The sequence below is a fragment of the Amphiprion ocellaris genome, chromosome 21 (assembly GCF_022539595.1).
Source record: "Amphiprion ocellaris isolate individual 3 ecotype Okinawa chromosome 21, ASM2253959v1, whole genome shotgun sequence".
Lineage (NCBI taxonomy): Eukaryota > Metazoa > Chordata > Actinopteri > Pomacentridae > Amphiprion > Amphiprion ocellaris.
Window position 1 is genome coordinate 20,430,764 of NC_072786.1, and position 21,779 is coordinate 20,452,542.

The 21,779-nt window shown below is 40.0% G+C and overlaps 1 protein-coding gene across 4 annotated transcripts in view; it reads right to left on the reverse strand.

Annotated features, from left to right (window-relative positions):
* Positions 1 to 21,779, reverse strand: part of arhgef39 (Rho guanine nucleotide exchange factor (GEF) 39) — a 71,460-nt gene that overhangs the window by 37,616 nt on the left and 12,065 nt on the right. For all 4 annotated transcript variants that reach the window (XM_035941837.2, XM_055006272.1, XM_035941836.2 and 1 more), the window contains exons 4-5: positions 17,384 to 17,504; positions 11,271 to 11,389 (exon numbers count right to left, since the gene is read on the reverse strand). In XM_035941837.2, coding sequence (XP_035797730.1) covers positions 11,271 to 11,389; positions 17,384 to 17,504 — 240 coding nt within the window. The remainder of the gene's footprint in view (positions 1 to 11,270; positions 11,390 to 17,383; positions 17,505 to 21,779) is intronic.

Here is a 21,779-nt window from a genome sequence, read left to right on the forward strand (position 1 = left end):
CACATGCTTCACCAGAGGGGAGCAACACACCTGACCACTGCTACACACCATTCAAATAGAGCTACAGAGTGGTTTCTCTGCCTCCACTCGGCAAATCGCACCATGCCGCCATTTTCCCGATGTCAAGATATAAACATACGATGGCATAACAGGAAAGTGCTGAGATGAGTCAAGGAAGGTCCTGGAGTGACCAATCAGAAGCTACACTGCAGGACGCTCTGCGTGACGTAAACAGGGACATGTTCCGTCAACTCGTACATGGAAGTGGTTGCAGACTTCATAGCAAAGCTGGTCATTGCCATGGGGATGGTTCGTATTTTTCTGAGCGAGAAGCTGTGGGTCAACAAATCTATCCACACCACTCTGAATGCTCGCAACGCTGCAATAGTTTCATCAGCCATCAGACTGCTGAACACCCAACAACCTTCTGCACGAGGCAGCCAATACCGATTTTAAACTGCTCCTACACTACTTTAAATTGCTGCTATATTGTTTTTAACTTATATATTTTTTTACATTGCATATATTATGTTATTTTATCCATATATTTCGAATTTTTTTTTTTAACTTCTCCAATGGTGAGTCAAATGCAACGAAATTTTGTCCAAATGTGCACCAACTAGTGTATGTTATGAATGAGAATAAAGTGGCTATTCTATTCCAAATATGTAAATAACATGCAGGTCTATGCACACACACACACCAACACTCTGATGTTAAACATGACACACACATACATGCACTCTTGCACAACGTACACTGCACTTTAGCTTAAAATCTCTACCTCATTATTTATGACATTGTCACTTTATTGGAAATGAAACCAAAGTCAAACAAACTCCAGTTACATCTCCTATAATAAATAGACACCTGAAAAGAGGGAAATATTATCTTCTTTCCTTCTTTTCTTGTCTTGTAATGACAAATAGAATACAGGCATTGTAGCATGCCTCTCTATTAAGAAGTGGACACAAAAATCTAATTAAAGCAACCGTGTAACAAAAAGGGAACGCTCTACTGAGATTTATTATGGCACATTTCAAATAATGTAACAAAACTCACTCATTCAGCTACCCTATCCCACTCATTGCAGCAAAGAAAAGATAAAGGGACGTAATCTGAACCATAATCATAAAAGTTCTGATATTCTAATGAAGAATTCAGAAAGCATGTGTTGCTGAGGGGATGTGCAGCAGAAGCCTCTAGTGTTATTGTAATATGCAGATGATATGCAGGCTTTTTGCTCACTCTCTCCAGGCAGGCATGTCAGGTCATTTGGGCATTTGCACAAGCCAGTAAAAAAAAAGGGACTGAGGAAATATCTGTCTAATTATTTTGCTTCCCATACATGCATTAAGGATTCAAATTTGTAATTAAGAGACGAGGCACTGGCAGGCTTCTGCATGGGTTAGTGAACATGGCATGGGCTTCTGGGTAATTACTCAACTTTAATAGCTTAAAAGACAAAGAAAGCATATCCATGATAAACACACGAGAATAGAGGTACTCCTCTGTCTTAAGTGGTCGAAATGTAATATACAATGACGGTACAGAGCTGCTCATCGTTCTCTGAAAGGCTGATTTATGAAAAAGAAAGGAACTCTGTGTAAAAAACATACCATAACAGAATGATCTGGCCATACGAGAACCCAGAGAGCGCGCAGAGCAGCCCAGCACCCATGCCAGCCCACCTGCAGATTCTCCAGGTTGTAGCCAGCCTGGAGAATCTGTTACATCGCCAGGAGCCACTGCTCTTAGATCGGCAAACTCGACCTGCTCGCTTGGGTGGACAGACTGGTGGACACAGTGGAGCGATCTGCAGCCGGTACGCTGCAGCAGCCGGGAACGGGCAGTCTCCCTCCGGCTGTTTTTTCTTTTGATCCCGTGGGGGCTGGCCAGAGCACCCCAGTTTCATGGGAGTCCGTTTTCCCCATTACCGAGGGGGTCGACGCTGCCTCGCCCGTCCAGGAGGAGCTCCACGCTGCCTCGCCCGTCCTAGAGGGACTGAGAGCCACCTCACCTGATCCCGAGGGGCTGGATGCCGCCTCGCCTGCACTGGGGGGGCTGGATGCCTCGCCAGTCTGGGAGCGATCCCGCTTCCGCCTCCAGCGCCCAGCTGGATTGCCAGAGCGATCCCGCCTCCAGTGCCCAGCCGGATCGCCGAAGTAATCCCGTCGCCGGCCGCCTGCCAGACCACCAGAGCTGCCCTACCAAACCCCGTGTCATTCCCCCAGAGGAGCCCTGATTGCCTGGCCTGCCTCCTCCTCCTCCACTATAAAGTCTGCTATAAAACCCTGTCTATCCCAGTCTGCCTTCCGTCTGCTGTGCATTTCTCACACTTTGGGTTTAAAATCCAACCAAACCATAACATTTTAGAATTGGAACAAAAGGAATGATTGTAAATTAATTTATCGCAGGTATACGATTAGGGCTTCCTTGTGAGTCATGGTGATTTTCTGCTATTCCCTGGTGATCAGACATAGATGTCAGGTATAAGCCTACAATGAGCCTAAAAAGACTTGAATTAGTCAGACCTGTTTGGCTCTTTCAGTGAATTTTAATGGCAGTGCAAATGTTGAAAACCAAAACAATTCCCCCATCACTATTTTACAGAGGCATCGTTGCTACATCCTGGGCTTAGCACCATTTAAGACAACTGTGATTTCACTTAGAAAAGAAAAAGACAAGACAAGACAAGACAAGGAAAGGAAAGGAAAGGAATGCCACAGTTTGGAATTTTAATATGAAAGCTTCTGTTAAAAGTTAATACTGTGTCGCATCATGCAGTAATGTATAGATTGTCAAAATAAAATTAAATGAAATGTTCATTTTGCCTTTTGTGGAGGAAAATAAATAATTTAATCATTGAATCAAGTAAACAGTACACTAGTTGATAGATTAATTGTTAGAACATAGTTATTAGTAGCTGCCTCACAATACCTATACCACATTTGGTATTAATGTAGTCAAAATCAAATAAAATTTTTGTACTTCAGTTTTGGAGTCATGATTTGGCATGTTTTCAGTATAGGTGAGGAAACAAAGAAAATGCATGAATTGCCATTTTAGTTTAACCCTTAAATGTCTTAAATATGTTCCTCAGAGGTCCTTAAAGGAAAAAATTTCGATGGCAAAATCAATGCCAAAAAATGTTACATATTAATCTAATTTTTCACTTTCAATGGCTTATTTCTTTTACTTCATCTTCTACATCATTAATATTTTTAACAGTAAATTTGAAAATTCATGGATAACAACAATAGCTACATTTTAGGATTAAAGATGTCATTTTGATTAAAGAGCTTGCACATACTGGCGGATTAACCATTACAGAAACATATTTGCATGTTTTGATAATCAGCATTACTGTAAATTTAGGGCAGTAGTGGCAAACACCTTAGACCGGGCAGTGGTGTAATAACTCTGTTAAACACTGTATATTCCATTGCTACCCCTGATACCATCCCAGTGCTCTATAATACAGCAGAAAGTGGAAAAACACATATTTGGTCCAAAAGCCAAATGCAAAAAAATACACAATCTGCTACAAAACAGTAAAAATGGCATTCTGAAGTCGAAGCTTTAAAATGCAAGCCTAATAGCGCAGAATGCAGGATTTCATGACGTAATGGCAGGTGGTTTCAATTGGGGATGTTTTTCTCTTTATACCAAATGTATCAAAAAAGCCAAAACGATTCATTGTTCAGTGAGAGAACAGTTCTGGATACTCCGGAGTTCTGGATGCTCGAGTAGAGTCCAACACTCTGGAGTCCAATGCTCCAGAGTGTTGGACTGTAACATTTAAGCAGACGTTGTGGACCTACACTGGTGACTTGCAGACAGCAATACTGATTCAGGTACAGACCCCAGAATAAAAACAGACATTTAAAATTTTCCTGGGTCAACTGTCTATGAAGAGCTCATATTCAATAATCTGGATCTTGAACTTTTCTGCTCAGCTGGTAAGTGTGGTCTCTATGGTCAGGGTTCATTGAATCAATGAATGATTCATAACAAAACACTGTCTCACACCATAACTGAGGCACTTTATTTAATTGCTAGCCTCACTTCAAACTTGGCAATGAACTACAGGGTCAATTCGCAGATAATGTAACACAAATTATTTACTAAATTACAACTCAGTACCTGCATAGGAGCCACTTAAGAAAGTCTTCAATCTTTCATAATTCTTTCATGAAATTAATCATAACTTTGACCTTGTGTTGAAGAACCTCGTGTTCAGCTGTTGGGGTGAAACTAAGCACAAAAAGCAGTCAATTTGAAATGCCACCTTGACAAATGAAAGATAAGTCAAGCAAAGCCCATATGGTACCCAAGTATGAATTTCTCAATGCACAGCCAGTATGACAAGGACCCTGGGACCTGAGTTATATTGCCTTTACACAGAGTATGCTTACTCTTTACAATGAGCCAACCACTGGGCCATTCTCTTGTTATACTAAATGCTCTGCAGCTTAGAGCAGATATATCCCAAGGCCTCCAATTGCTGCCATCGAGAGAGCTGCATCTCCATTATCTAACAAACACAGCCAATGCCACTGCTATTCACTGCCACAATCAGCTCGAGACCCCATCACTGTCATAATAGTCAGCTCAGTAGGGAGGGCACTGATGACTGCTCCAGCCGGCTCTAGTGAATGCCACTTAATAAAGGCAATGATTTTATTCCTCCCCCAGCAGGAACATAAGTATCTGCACACTGTGCCCTGCTTGCCATCCATCATCCTTGAATGGTGATAAGTGGCAACAATTTCCTGTTATTCAGAGCAACAAAACTGAAGCAAGGTAAGGCGCCAGCTGTGGATGATTATCTGGCCTTGCCACAGAAAATCATAATACAACTAGACATATCCCTAAAGTCTCCTGAACTTCTCTAAGATCGACAGAGAAATCAATGATGATGGGAAGTGTAGACAAAAATATACAGTGAGAGTGGACTGAGCTAGAGAGAATGAGGCCGACTGACAACATGTCAAATACTGCAATGGTCAGGACACTCATGTACAACAGAGGTAGGACACTCGTATGATACTGCAGGTCTGACCAGCATGACTACATGGTGGAAAGGAGAAATGCACATATCTGACCTGACTACCACGTCTCTCACTTCTGTATACCAGGATGAGGTTGAAATCACTGAAGAAGACAAATGTAACAGAGTCAATGTGATGGGATTTTCTGCAGATGTTTTTCTACCCCTGGTCTGGTTGTGTTTTTTTAATGATCCTTTTAGGTGTTTGATTTATTGGTTTGATGTACTATTAATCTCTGTGTTCAGTCGCATGTCGTAGTGTTTTTTCTGACTGCACCTGGAGGGCACATATACTCAATGACAACCCCAGACTTATCAGAGCAAATAGAAATATGTGTAGAACACAACAGGATTCTGGAAGACGGCTAGATTGATAGAAAAAGAGTAGACATGGGGGAGGGGGGTAACAACGTTGCAAGACTAACGAGGAGGTAGTCAGGTCTGCAAGGTGACCCCCAAGGGCAGTGCCAAGTACCAGAACATAAGCTCGCACCAGGGCCTGAAGCTCAGCAACCCGTGTCAGACAGTGCGCATACTTGAGCCTGGATCGATAGTACGCTGAGTACAGAAGTACTAATCATGATTACTTTGCCACTTAAACCAGAGGCCTGGTAGTGGAGTTGCCTGAAGGGTGGCAATTTAGGGTTTTTGTTAAGGCAGGATATTGTTTGTCTGTACAGAACAGGTAGAAAACTGATAAGGGGTCCATGGCAACTGCAGGGCAAGAGGAAGCAGAAGCTACCTGCATAGATAGAAGAATGAGCTGCTGAAAACGACACACCACTGGGCATCTGTGTGGGACTAGTGGTTCCACCTATGTCTACTGACAGACAGTAATGGACTTGAAGAGTGGGATTTTTTAGTTACTCCTTATTTAGAGGCATTTTATTTATTGTAGATATGGTATAGTGTGTAATTGGTTGTTCCATGGTGATAAATTATTTAAAATATATTTTTAGCTGTGGTTTTAAATCTGCTTACCCCTGACTTTGAATCTGTGTAGTCCTTTATACTGCTTCTCAAAAAATTACAACATTGTTAAAAATGTTAATATTTTCTATCAGTGTTTTTAAGAAAGTGGAAATGCAATATATTTTCAATTCATTACACAGAAAGTGAAATATGTAAAGCATTTTTTGCTTTAACTTCGATGATCATGGCTTATACTTCATTATAAATTAGAAATTTAGTATCTGGAAATATTTATTTAATTTTGAATTTGGGGGTGCACAGTGGCTTGGTGGTTAGCACTGTTGCAGCCTTGCAGCTAGAAGATCCACCGGTTCATGTCCCCGCTTTCCCGGGATCTTTCTGCATGGAGTTTGCATGTTCTCCCTGTGTCAACGCATCATGAGCCACCAATGACAGGCAGCTTTAGGAAAGGGGCTACAATTGTAATATTCCTAATATCAGGCCACTGCTGAACCAGAAATAATGTCAGAAGCATCTCACTTGAGCTAAGGAGAAAATGAAGTGACAGTTGCTCAGTGGTCCAAAGTCCTCTTATCAGATGAAAAAGAAATTTTCCACTTCATTTGGAAATCAGGGTCTGGAGGAAGAGAGGGGAGACACAGAATCCAAGGTGTTTGAAGTCTACTGTGATGTGGGAAGTCATGTCATCTGCTGGCATTGGTCCATTTTATTTTAGCAAGTCAAAGTCAACACAGGTCAATTTCATTTAATATTTAGGACCAAGTGTGTAATGTCAGTGTTTGTGTCTACATCCACTGGAGTCTTTGTGGTGTGGGGTAGTTTGAGTCTTAGCTTATTCGCTCACCACTATTTATCATCAGACATTTCAATCAATCAAGTGCCGTGCCATTCAGCGTAGGCGATCATTTCTCTCTAGCTCCTCCAATCTGTTGCCCTCTGAATTGTGACTGTTGCCCGTTCCATGTGTAGCCATGATGTAAGTCCACCTATCATTTTCATTCTCTGTCTGCCTCGTTCTCTCTTCCCGTTAATTTTTCCAGTTGCAACAATATATTCCAGGGTCTCCTTCCTTAAGATGTGTCCAAAAAATGCTTGCCATTTCCTAATTTTGTTCAGTAGTGTATAATTTCTGTTCAGTGTTTTTAAAACATCTTCATTAGTTATTCTGTCCGTGTAAGATATACGCAGCATGCGTCACACATTTACCAGAACTTTTTAAAGCATTCATCTTACTATCATAATAATTTCCCATTTTTGGTTTGTCATCTGTCATCAAGCGTTAAAGAATTAATTTCAGAATAAATATTGTCAATTACAAAGTTGAAACATGTTCTAAAAGCTGAAAAAATGCAACTTTTTAGCAACTGTCACTGTCTCCCGCAATTTCATCGCAACAAATAAGCTTAAAACATCGCAACTTGCATCGCAATTTTTCAGAAAAGCTGCCGCGAATTCAGGCATTTTAGGCCGCAACAATCTCGAAGAACGCCCGCAAAATCCTGGAGGGACTGGAAATAAGAAGGGTTGGACTAAAACTCAGCACTGGCAATTAATATCTGCTGATGTATTAATTTGGGGAAAAAAGGTTGGATAAATGCATCCCTATCATTTTCCATTTCCTCCAAAACTACATTCCAGGGTTCTACATTAGTATTGTCAGAACAGGATTAGTGAAGATATCGGTAAAGAAGATGAAAAGGGGTCTAACTGAGATACAAGCTAGCTACTTAATAAACTAATGTCACAATATCTGCTACTTTGGAAAACATGTTTCAGTGCATTTCTCCACTTGTTCACTAATTAACAAGCAAAATTGTGACCGCATACAATTACAGCCAAGAAAAACTGGTGCTTAACAAAAGAGATTTTGACAGTTTCTGGACAGCTTGGTACTTAATAATTACATCTGTCACAGAGACTATACAATGTACAATGCAGCAAGAAGCTAGTGAAGGGAAAACAACTAAACAGCAAAAATGGAACTCAAGCATGAAATCTGTGACCCATCTACAACACAGCTGTCTATGGTGGAACAAGAGCAGCACAGCCCCTCTACAAACATTCCAGTTAGTCTTTTCTTTATAATTACAGCATAAAACTAAAGTATTTCACTGAACTGCTGAATAGCAGGTTAGGTCGCTGAAAAGCCACGGCAGTACAAATGGAACTTAGTTAATATTATTGTTGGAAAATTTATTTAAAACTGGTGACACTCCTTGCACTGACTGTCCTAGTAGTAGAAGCTGTCATGGTCTCTGCTGTATACTTGTTTTTCTTTTGCTATTTTTTGGAGTTTCTAGTACAGGGTTCTAGATTGCAATCATTGACAGTATTACTAATTTGGAGTGCCAGTGTGAATTGATCATCTGCACTTTTTTTCACTTCTTTTTCCTTTTTAAATCATCATCCTATATTGGTGTGTGAGACAGAGAGTGATGAGAGTAACAAGCTAATGCAAGGCTCGTGTCATTATAATAACAGGGATCAGGGACAATTCTGTTAGGAATGTCATGTGTCAGCTCCCTAAGTATGTCCTTTGGTAACAAAAAAATTAAGTAGAAATGAATTTTTTGAAAAGAAAGATAATTTAGACAACTTTGTACCAGCACAGTTCCAGTTTCTGACAGGAATGGCTCACTGGGGCACTGCAAAGGTGCCTTATGTATAGTATATACTGCTCTTGCTGTAGCCGGACATTCGCAGGGAAAACTAAGTTTGTCGACATGAAAGCACAATAACAGCATAAATCATAAACTACACAATGCTAGATGCACTGGGTGGAATTACATCAAAATTAATTTGTCCACTTAAAAGCAGTGTGCAATCTACACCACTGTTTTTGTGGGATTTTGCTTTAGTCTCATTTTCATGTTTGGAAACTACAGAAACAATATGAAGCTTGAAGGGTGATTTCGCTTTTACTTATCATTTGTCTTGTTAATCACAATATTAATCGATACATAAAAATCTGCAATTATTCTACATGCAATCAGTGTCTCCCTTTCAGAAGTGCTGTAGCATTGTGTGTGTACAGATACACACTGACACAATCCATAGTGATAGTGGTAAATCAGTCCCTCCAGGAATTCATGATGTTGCGAAAGCGCGAATTCATCCAATCTCCACGAATTCTGCATGACCTTGCAATTTTGTCCAATCACCGCAACTTTTCCGCAACTTTGGCCAGCTTCCCATGCGTTCCACCAATCATAGCAGTCCCCAGAGCAAACGTAATGCACGTACGTCATCAAATTCACTTCCTTGTTTTTGGTTTGAAGATGCGGACATGTACCATTCTAATGTCTCTCATTTACCAACAAAAAATACTGCTGAAGACTGTGCAAAACAATTCCCTGATGTTCTTCACTAAAGCGAAAGTAAACAGTTTTACACCCGTGCAATATTGTGGTGGAGTACAAAAAAATAAATAAATCATCGATTGATAAACACTTTTCTACCACGAAACATATTAGGAGAATGGCTGAAATGAGCGGACCACAGACCAGACAAATCACCGTGATGGAAACTGTTGCATCCAGATCTGTTGGAGCACTGAAAGAATGAAGGGAAGTTAGATTAATTATTCCACCAAGGAACACGGTGGAGTTATGTGACTATCGGCATACGTAAATCATTCCTCTGTTACCAACATTACTCAAAATCGGACTAAAGGATTTGGATGAAATTTTCAGGGAAGGTCAGAAATGACAATGACCAAGTGATTAGATTTTGGCAGTTATGCAGCTTAAAGTCTGGATCCACGGATTTGTTAAGGATTTCCCATTGAGAAGCGGCACGGTGTCTGATAGCGGCACAGTAACCATGGCAACAAGTGAATGCTATCAGCGGCCTGCTGACTATCACATCATTGCAATCCTACTACAAATCCACCACTGTGGACATATCGGAAACAATACAAGGAACAATTGATTAAATTGTGGGGGTGTTCCCGCCGCCCGCTACATATTTACGTCACGTGATTCGGTATGTACACATGCATAACACACGCCTGTGTTCAGTGCAAGGTCAGGTAATGAACAGTCTAGATGGAGTACTGCACTCTCTGAGTGATTTTCTTGTTAATTGACGTGACAAGTCGTGATCGCGTGTGTGAATATGTGTGTGCCAGGAAGTGAAATTAACTTTTCAAGCCACTGACAGATGTGTCCAAATGTGATTCATTCAATAGTAAATTTTCATTTAGTGTCTTAAGTCTACCAACCACTTCATGTTAAACCAGTATCTGGCTGCTGCAGATACTGCGATGCAACTTTTTAGCAATTGTCGCTGTCTCCTGCAATTTCATCGCAACAAATAAGCTTAAAACATTGCAACTCACATCACAATTTTTTTGGAAAAACTGCCGCGAAATCAGGCATTTTCGGCCACAACAATCTCGAAAAACAGTTCTGGAGGGACTGGTAAATGGACCTGATTTAATTGTCTGCACATTCATAAGTTACAGAGGGCACCAGCAGATGAACATCTTTTGATAAAAAAAAAAAAAAAAAAAAAAGAAAACCACTCAGAGAGCACGTTACTCCGCCAAGGCTGCTCAGTCATTGTATAATTTTTACTTTGTTATTTGTTACATGAAGGCGTTCAGCCTTTCGGACTAAAAAATGTGACCATCAACCACAAAACATCCATCCATCATCTATACATTGCTTAATCCTCATTTGGGTCATGGGTGGCTGGAGTCTATCCCAGCTGACTAACGGTGAAGACAGGGGACACCCAGGACAGGTCACCAGTCTATCACAAGACTACATATAGAGACAAACAATCACACTCACATTCACACCTACGCATAATATAGAATCATCAATTAACTTCAGCATGTTTTTGGGATGGGGGAGGACGCCAGAGAACCCGGTAAGAACCCATGCAGGAACAGGAGAACATACAAACTCGCAAACCAAGAATCTTCTAGATGTGAGGGAACAGTGCTATTCACCAAGCCACCGTGTAGCCTACAAGAAAATATGTATTCTGTAGTCAGAATAAACTTACAAAAGCAGAAAAATAAAACCAGAATCTCTTCAATTCCATAAAAATAAAAAAATTTCTCCAATATTTCTATGAAAAATCTCCAAGGTCTTTACATTTCTGCAACAATCTTCTGCAGTGGTTTACAATTTTAGGCCTGTGTCAATATCTTCAGATAGTATACCACAATAAAAGCCTCTCATACAGACCTAGTTTGTTAAGATTAGTTAGTGAAGCCAGAGGAAAAGAAAGCAACATCTAGCCTTTTAATTTATTTCAAATGTAGAAATCTTACTGATCAATTCGATGAATGGGGAGTTGAAGTAACTCCTCCAGTTTATGGTTATTGAACTCTGGTCGGGCTTCCTGTAGTTTTTTGAAGCGTCTGAAGGCCTTGTTTTTCTTCAACTGGATCTAAGAAAACACAAAAGACACAGAGGTTATTCTCAAAACCACACAGGCACATTTACAATAACAACTTACATAATTTAAATTTCTGACATGCAGAAAGGATTTCCCCTTTTATTACTTTCTAGCACTGAATCATGGTCAATTTCATCACTTTATTTTTTTTTAGACAAGAATTTACAAAAAAGACTATCGACACAGTAATGCCAATTAATTAAAAATATAAAAGTGATTGCATACAGTAGCACTCCCTTTAAGGTGACTCACCTAATTCAACACAACGGGTACTGCCAACTGGTGCTTGAAATTACAGAATTAGTGAAATGGAGATCATCTGAGAGCAGTGAATGTTTTAACTGATTGTAGTATAAAGACAGCTGTATCTGAAAAGGCCAATCACTGGTGAATCAGTACTCCTAACAATGCCACAAAGACAAATGAACACTCCAAGCAACTCAATGAAGAAGTTAGAGGATAGACAGAGGATGGACACAAGACAATGTTGGTCACTGAAAATCTCCTGAAGTACAGTCCATCCTCAAAAATTGAAAGGAATGTGGCACATGCATAAATCTGCCTTGAGCTGGCCAACTCTTGCCTGTTCTTCATTAGTCAAAGCTTTATGGAAAAGTGGCAAAGCAAAAGGCCCTGTTGAAAGAAACCTCATATTAAATCTTGACAAGAGTGCACCACATTAGCGACATGACAACAATGTGAATGTTCTGGAATGGCCAAGTTAAAAGAATTTCCCTCTGGAGATTAATAAAGTCTGTCTAAGTCAGAGCCCAAATCAATTGAGAATTTGTGTCTTCACGTGAACATCGCTGGTCACTCATGATTACCGTGCAACCCGTCAGACCCTGAGCAGTCATGCAAAGAATGGGTATCTATCTACTAATTACTGACTTGAAGGGGGTGAATATTTATACAGTCACTTATTTTAAGGCTTCTGTTTTTATTGGATTGATATTACCTTGTAGGAACCAGTTTCACTAAAAAACAACTAACTATCATGGCCATGATTCAATGCTGAAAACCAGTAAAAGGGGAAAACTTGCAAGGAGGTAAGTACTTTTTACAGGCCCTGTATGTTGTCAGAATTTGGTTTTATATTATCGAAAGACTTCAGACAAGCACATATATTACTGAAACTACCTGCGCTATCTGGCAGAAATTAAAGCCAAACAGGACTTAAATACCAGATTTCCCTTGTTCCCTCCTCCTGAATGCTCTTCCTGTGTTAAAAATACTAATAAAATACTTAAATAAAATGTCTAGTATACAGTATGCTCGGGCTAGACTACACTTCATATTTATTACACCTTGTTTTACTAGGATTCTGACTAGAACCTTAGCAGCAGAAGCATAACAATCAAATGGATTGCATACATGTGTGGATTGAGTGTGAGATATATTATTTTTAGGCATCTGCATGCAGCTTACAGAACCAGAGGCAGACATGTCACAACCACTGCTGACCCCTGAATCTCATGTCACCTTCTAGGAGCACACACTGCCCGAAAAACCCTAAATCATTTTGTAGTCACTCATTATGTTGCATTTCCAACTGAGGTGTGGGAAGGTAGAGGGGGAGAGATGTCAGTAAATATGCATTTGCAAATCATGTCACCATGAATATGTGTTGATATTTAAATAATAGTAATCTTTATGTTGTCATTTAGATCAACTGTCAAACTAAACGTTGCTCATGCATTCAAATATACCTATTAGTGCATGCCACTTAGTTTCAGATGTCAGCTGTTGTGTTTGCAGCTCACATGCAGCTGTTTAGCTCGCTGTTATGCAAGTGGCAGCAGAGTCAGATATTATAAAAAAAAAAAACAATTATCTTCATCAACTTGAAAGAATCACTGATTAAGTTGAGGTAGTATACTAATAATAGCAACAACACCCAATAGGGTACTTCCGCCTCTATTCATTGAATGCCCAACGTCTGACTACCTTCAGTGCAACACAGTTGTTGTTTTTTTTCGAGGTGACTACTGATTGAGTTGACCATGTGTAAAATCTGGGGTCAATGATAACATTAGTTTTTGAGTGAGGTTTTTTAAGGTAATGTCAGTTTTTGTGTAGAGCAATGTTTGAAGTGCCATAACTTGAAAAATAATGTAGCTAGAGTCCTGACATGTTGTATGGTCATTGCTATGCACATATGGTCTTCAATGGTACAACCCTGCTTTGAAAGAACAATGCAAACTAACTATATGATGGTGCCAGTTTGGTCAAAAATGTCAATGTTTTTTCTATTCTAATATTCCACCAACTATAAAAACTTTTTTTTTTTTTTTTACCCTAAGAGGCTGATTTTTTTTCCAGTGATTGGCACCAATAAGAGCTTTAAAATGGTGAGTAAGGTGCTAGTCAGTGGCATACTTCATTAGAAAAAATAATTATAACCAATATTTAAACATGCATTAAGCAGGTATGATAGTAAAACAACTCCATGGTTTTCCAACTCACAGTGCTTCAAATAATTTTATGAAACATGGTACCATAATCACGAGTAAATGTCAAACATATTTATTTTTCCGTCTTTTTGATTTCTTTATCAAGATACATTTTGATTCATCGTGGCCTTGGTAGCAAAGTGTTAGTCACATAGAATCATTGTGTTGGGAAAGTTGGTAGCAATAATGACCTTTCTGTGCTACTGAAATTCTCTCTAGCAGCAACAGGCTTAACTTGACTCACAATCCAGCCACCTCTGAGGACTACAACATGGTCTGTCCAGTGGTGTAATGGAACAAAGTAAATTCACTCAATTACTGTTGTTTGCACATGTACAAGCTACAACTACGCTTCAAATCCACTACATCTGTGAGGCAAATATTGTACTTTTTAAAGTACCCCCCAGCTTACCCTCCTGGGTAAGGTGGAAATGCACTGTCACAAGATGAAAACAGGGTTGCATTTCTAAGCTTGTAAAAAAGTAGACTTTAAATAACAAGAAGAAGAAGAAGAAGAATTTTAAACAAGCCTAAAGGGCAATTAATTTTATAAAGTTGCAAAGATGGTGGGAGATGTACAACTAAAATTAAAAGTAAAAGTTACAATTTATGGCATAGGGTGGTGGTATTCTGCTCTTGGGCTGTTTGATACCAGTGGAACTGGTGCATTGTAAATGGAATAATGAAGAAGAGGGTTTTACCTCCACATTCTTCAGGAAAATTCAAAATCATGAGCCGAAAGGACATGAAAAGCAGTAATGAAATTGCTAAATCAGGCCAAAATTAAGGTTTTACACTGGTCTCCGCAAAGTTCTGACTTAAACCCAATCATGCAACTGTCAGAAAATTAGAGAGCCAACAAATTCATGAAGGAAAGGAGGACGTCCTCGGTAAAATGCTAGGTACACAATGACAGTTTGTTCTTTTACTGCTTTAGAAGAAAATAACTAACTCTGGCTTTTATAACTTTGCAGACCTTTAACATGCACATAAAACTATATATAACACACTAAAGGAATATGAAACAGGAAAAGTTTAACATGGGCTCTCTAGCAATAACAGAATTTTCATCCAACTGTTACATGCCAAATAATACTATACTTTCCTTATTTTCAAAATGCATTTTCAGTACATTTTCCAGATACAACGCTAATTTGGTTTTAAAACATAATCAGACCAATGTTGGTCGTAGATTGCTCTCATTAAGGCACAGAGTCAGTTCCTGCTGTCTGCTGTGACAACAACAACATGCTCTCCTGTTTAGTCAATTTGCAGGGGCATCAATATACACTTGCAGGGCTTTGCCCATAGTCAATGCAATTAGTCAATGTTCTGCAGACACATCCCTACTCTTATTTACGGCAATATTGTTTCTGTAACATCAGGACAAATCTAGGAACAGGACATCTCTGCTGGTCACTTGCAGCAGGTCAATCCACAAAAGAGGATGTATGATTTAACAAGTCAAATCAGATCTCATGATTCTGTTCCTCTAAACTAGGATCCTTGCCACTGATGACATAGGTTATGACTTGCAGCAGCCTCGATTTGTTCAAAGTCTGTAAATATACCTCCCAACACTTTCATTAGAAACTGATTAGTAAACAGCTTAGGAGGCATCACATTTTCGATTTATGGACAAAAAACAACGTGTCCTTCCACCCATAACCTCTGTGTAGTGTCTCCTGTTATAGTGACAGTTGCCAGACACCTTATTATCACCTGGCAACCTCACGCTACAATTCTACAATTTCATTTAGCAGACACTTTTATCCAAAGCAACTTACATCTGAGAGTTGATACAACACAAGCAAGGATCTAGTCAAGAGAAAACAACCTGGATAAGAGCCATAAAACAAGTTCAGGTGTAATAATCGGACCACGGGGTCTACAGGTAGTGGAATAGGATTTTTATTTTTTTTTTTGGCAGTCTGTCAAGTGCAAATGTGTTCAGAGAAGAGTTAAGTTATGGACCAGCCCTGTTGTATCAGGAGCCTTTTGTTGGCCGAGCATAGTGAGCAGGGGGGAGTGTAGACCTGAATGAGAGAGTTCAGGTAGGAGGGAGCTGTTTTCATTCTAGCTTTGAATGCAAGTCTCAGAGTTTTGAATTTTATGCAGGCAGCAACTGGAAGCCAGTGAAGTGATCTGAACAGCGGAGTGACGTGCTGTTTTTGACTGGTTGAAAACCAGATGTGCCGCTGCATTCTGGATCAACTGCAGAGGTTTGATCGTACATGAAGGGAGGCCTGCTAGTAAGGAGTTACAGTAGTTGATGGTGATATTACAAGAGCCTGGACCAGGAATTGTGCTGCATGTTCAGACACGAAAGGTCTGATCTTCCTGATGTTGTACAGGACGAATCAGTGTGACCGAGCAAAGGAGGCCACATGAGCCTTGAAGGTTAGTTGGTCATCGATCATGACACTCAGGTTTCTGGCAGACTTTGTGGGTTTGAGTTGGGTTGATTCAAGCTGGATGTTGATTTCTTGTTGCATAGAGGGACTGGCTGGGATGACAAGGAGCTAAGAGGTTGAGTTGAAGGCATGATGAAATCCGGGCAGAGACCATGTGGTCGTCGTAGGGAAATGACAGGAGGAGCTGGGTATCATCAGTAGGGCTGGACCCGAATATCCGAATATTCGGTCGTGACGGTGGTATCCGGATATTCATTTTGAGATTCGAACATTCGGATTCCCCCGCTCCGTCGCACGAATGGTCCCCCCGTCGGACGTTAGAATATGAACCGATCCTAATATTCGCCGCGTCTCGCCCAGCATTATGAGAATTAATTGTGTTACGTGTAAATATACTGTACAGGCCAAGCAGAAAAACAGTGCACTGACTAAATCCCAAAAAGTTTAATGCTGTGTATCTGTCCCACCTGTCAACTCCTTGTAGAGCACGGTCACCATATTGTATTGGTTGCTCACATAAGCCACCTCATTGTTGCTGAGATGCACTGCATTACCACTGGCTATGTACTTTGGTAGTACTGACATCGCTGAAGCCTCTTTCATACTTGGGACATGGAATATTGCCGGATTCATCAGTCCGTTAAAGTAACGGCATTCTGTCATTCAAGCCTCAGTCACTTTTAAATTAATGTTCTTCACGGTTGCTTTCACACATTCCACTCTCAGTGCCAGAGATCGCGGTGGTATACATGCAATACTGTCATTTACAGAAGACTAGTAAATATAACAAGTGATGCATAATGCAAAATAATGCAATAACTGACTCAAACTAAATTGGTAGGAGCTGGTCAAAGTGTTCAAATAACTAACCTCAGTTGATTTCTGATTTCTTCAACAGTAAAAGTGAAAGTGATGGAACAAACTGTGCTAGCAACAAAGAATCCAATAATCAATGACACATTTGCAGTCCTGTTTTGAGTCATTAGACTAAAAACACAATAAACACTGCACAAATTCTTCACAGGGTTTGTTAAAGTCTAATTAATCAAATGCTGTTAAGTGTAACACAGAGTGTCACACAGAGTTATGGTAGCCATGTAGAAGTATGGTGTACCTACCCCAAGTGCTTTGTTGGCATTATAGATGTTGTCCACATACATGTTGTAGAGGTGCAAATGTGAACAGAACTGGTCGAGGCCTTTGCCAAAGTAGCCATTCTCCAAGTGGACAAGCAGAGATCTGAAAGAAAAAAAAAAAAAAAGAAAACAAGTTTGGTAGGACTTATTTTAAATCAGAAATCGTAATTTGAAAAAAACTGCAATTTTAAATTCTCAAAAACTGATTAATTATAAACTGATATAGCAAGATTTCTCTTAACAAGCTGTATGGCAACTAGCAGCTATTGGGCCAAATAATACATAAACTTTTAGCTCATCTGTTTTTATTTGCTTTCTGCATGCCATTATTCTAGCTTAGTCAAAGATGGTTTACATTAAAAACATACATTGCTGAGGGAATAAATTGCTGTGAAAATGTTCTTTTTGCTGTTTAAAACGCATAGAGCAGTGGAGCTTGCTCTCAATATATGTTCTAGGTAACCATCTCATGTCAGTGTGGTCACAGGTCACAGTGAAGCTATTGTGGACATTTTCTGAGGCAATTAAAATTCAGAACAGTCAGCAGCAGAACAGCAGGTCATTCATCAGATATCAGCATCAAACACTGTTAAATGTAGGTTAGTTTAGATCAATTTCGCTGTAAAATGATATGACACAACAAAAACCTATGGATCTATTTCCCGTAAATTTAATTTACAAGTAAGATCTTGTACTACTGTTAAACAGAGGTGGGATGTGATGCTGAGTTGGCATTACTTTTACATTACTTTATTTCCTGGAGGACCGAAAATCAAGTTTACTAATCAGGTTCCAACACAGACCTAAAGATTATTTTTACTAATAAAAACTGAAATTCAATCCCAATATTAACCAAAAAAATTGAAATTGTATGTGTTCCTTAAATCATTTCATTGTTAACCTCAAGTAAAATACACCACAGATTTGAAGGACATGCTATGTGTGCCAATATGGGCCACTGGCTCACTGTCACTCATTTTTTTGGGTATGCAAACAAGCTCAATAAATATTATTACAAAGTTACTACAACATTCCTGATTCCAACACACAACATGGCAGTAGAAACTAATTCAATATGTGTGTCATACTTTTTAGTGCATCACAGAATCCCCTCCACACTCCCACCCCACCGTGAGCATTTAGCCTGCAGTCAAACCACATTCTGACTTTGAGTTAGTGCGCATTACTGCTTGGGAATGCACTGCTGGAAAGAAGGGGCTCAAATAAGCCAAGATCTCATTTGAGGCATCATTCTCAGCAAATGCACACATGTTTAGAGTGTGGAGGTTGAGCAAAGTTCAAAGGATTGTTTTCCGTTAATGGGTGATTTAGCAGGCAGAGCTCTGTAGTGTTATTTGAAGGCCTCTCCCTGTGGGGGACGTATTTACTGAGACCCAGACAGTGTGTCTACCTTCAGGGTACCCAGGGCCACTTTGTAGTGAGAACACGCCCGCTGAACTCAGGAGCAAAACAACTGGATCAAGGCAGAGGCAAAGCAGTAGTTGAGCCTGTCAGGCACATTACAGTAGCATGGACGCAATTCGTTGGGGTGTTGACACTTGTGAAGGAGCTTGTTATCCACAAACACACACACACACACACACACACAAACACACACACACACACACACACACACACACACACACACACACACACACACACACACTCATATTTCTACCCTCTAATGATGTTCCCAGAGACATCTGTTCATACACATGCTTTAAGAAGGAGCACTTTGTCGTTGAAGTTGATTTAAATAGATTTTAATGAAGTTGCGCACCAAGGTAGGCTCCCTTTATAATCAGGAGATGCAGGAGCAGCGCTGAGGGTTCTAACGAGGGCAAAGGGCGGGAAAAACCGTGTTTCCGTTTTTTTCCCCTCTCTCTGCCAGAGGCTATTATGATAAATACGAAATTATGGATAACATTTTTTAGACTTTTTTCAAAGCAATTAAATTGCCTGGCCATCAGCAGCAGGATGGAGATAGCATTAGCATTCCATGTGTGTCATGTAAATCCACATCTGGGGCAAACACAAGCTCCACCACAAAATTCAGACTGAGGCACCTTCATTTGGGCAAGGCTTAATAGAGGAACACTAACTGTCAAAATACAGTATGAGGATTTATTAAACATAAATGGCTAATTAATACAAGAATAAATAAAGATAGCCTCTGATCACTAAAGCAAATCTGGACACATTTTGATGCTTTCAACGAACTGTGTAATGGGATTCATTCTGTGTTCACGCATACTGTCCCATGTGACTCAATGTTTGATCTACCTCTCAGATTATACCTGCTCTAATTATGACCGTCACCCCACAGGCCCACATCGGCAAGACCCTTTCAAATTTCTAGTTGATTCTAAGTTTCTCTCTGAATGCATGGCAGCTCTTTCAAGTCACTGTTTCCTCTTTGTCACGATAGGAAGGAGAGATAATTGAGTTTCTTGTTCTTCTGCTTGTTCTCTGTGCTCCATAAACAATTGCAAGCAGAACTACTGGCACAGCACATCAAGATACACCGATCAGCCACAACATTACGACCACTGACAGGTGAAGTGAATAACATCGATAATCTTGTTATAATGCAATGTTCTCCTGGGAAACCTTGAGTTCTGACATTCATGTGGATGTTTGACATGTACCACCCACCTAAACATTGCAGCTCAAGCAACCCCCAACCCCCCATGGCAACAGCAGTACTTGATACCAGTTGTCACCCTTAGCAGGACAATGCACCCCAACACACCACAAAAACTGCTCAGGAGTGACCAAGGAAACACAACAGAGCTAAGGTGTTGTCCTGGGTTCTACACTCCCCATATCCAAATAATATTGAGCATCTGTGGGATGTAACAGGATCAGCCTGATCTAGGTAGATCCCACCCTGTAACCCACAGGACCCACAGAATTCACTACCACCATCCTGGTGCTACAGGACATCCCCAGAGGTCCTCAGTCCATGACCCACTGGGTCAGAAGAATTTTAGTAGCATAGAGGAGACCAACACAATATTATGTAGGTGGTCATAGTGTTATGCCTGATTGGTGTATTCACATCTCCTCTTCTTATGTAACTTAACAAAGCTTAATGAAAACCAGATCTATTACTACCATTCCTACTGCGCTCTGGAGTTAAGTAAAGACAGGATTATCAGATGAATATGCCTCGACTGTGCACACGCTGACCCATGTGAATCACTAGCGGAGAACTATCAGGCTGTGCAGAGATGACAAGCACTGCTCTCACAAAAAGTTTCTGCTCCCATTATAAACATCAGTGCAAAAATCATCTTAATAGTCTTGGTTAATAACACCCCTTTAACCCCTTTCAGACATGGGACATGGAATATTGCTGGGTTCATCAATCTGTTGAAGTGACAGCATTCTGTTATTCAAGCCCCTTTCAGATATAGGTCATTTTTCTGTTAATGTTCCTAACAGCAGTATTCATATTTTCCACCTGCACTGCAGGAGGGCACCGTGGTACCCATGCAATATTTGTTATTTTGTTCAGTTTTGAACACATTCTCTGTTATTTGTTGACTTTGATACCAACAATGTTGAGAACTGACATATTGAAACTGTCAAGAGTTTAGTTTTGTTAGGTTTTCTTCTAAACAATAAACCCAAAAAAATAATTTGTATTTGTTTGTGCCTGTCTAATGCAGCCACACCTTTTGAAACACAAAAAAAGATTTCTCCACAAATATTTCATAATATTTGAGATTGTGTAAAGTTTTAAGGGCGTCCAAAAACTTTTTTCCACCACTGTATGTCATTGAGCTTCCAAAATCTTGGACCTGTACTGTGCCCACTAGGTTTGAGCACGTGAGTAAGTCACATGAATAATTTAATCAATTACCTAGGATACATTAATTGTCAAAAAAGTAACTATGTTTGTTTGCTAATTACTCAATGAGTCCTACAGAGTCCTTGTCCCTCAATGGATCCTTTAACCACCTCTCAAGCCTGAACAAAAAAACTGAGAGAAAGACTCAGACCCTGTGCTTTAATAAGCCGCCAGCCCACAGTTTGGAAGCATTTGTTGACCATCTACACCTAACTTACCATTAGACCTGGTGAGTTCACACGAAGTCTAATGGTTAAGTCCAGATCTCCAGAAGTCCTATCCTCACAGCAAAGCTGCAGTTTCATGCACACTCCACCTCTGAAAAAAAACACTACACTACTTGTTAAAAAAAATTAAAAAGTTATCACATTACTGTAACATGTTACTACATGGCACTCCCTGTAATCATAATACGATTAAAGTACCTTTGTCATAAATGAATATATCAACAAATGGATACATGATTTGGGGCGCCCGGATAGCTCAACTGGTTGAGCAGGTGACCCATCAACAGGGGCTAGT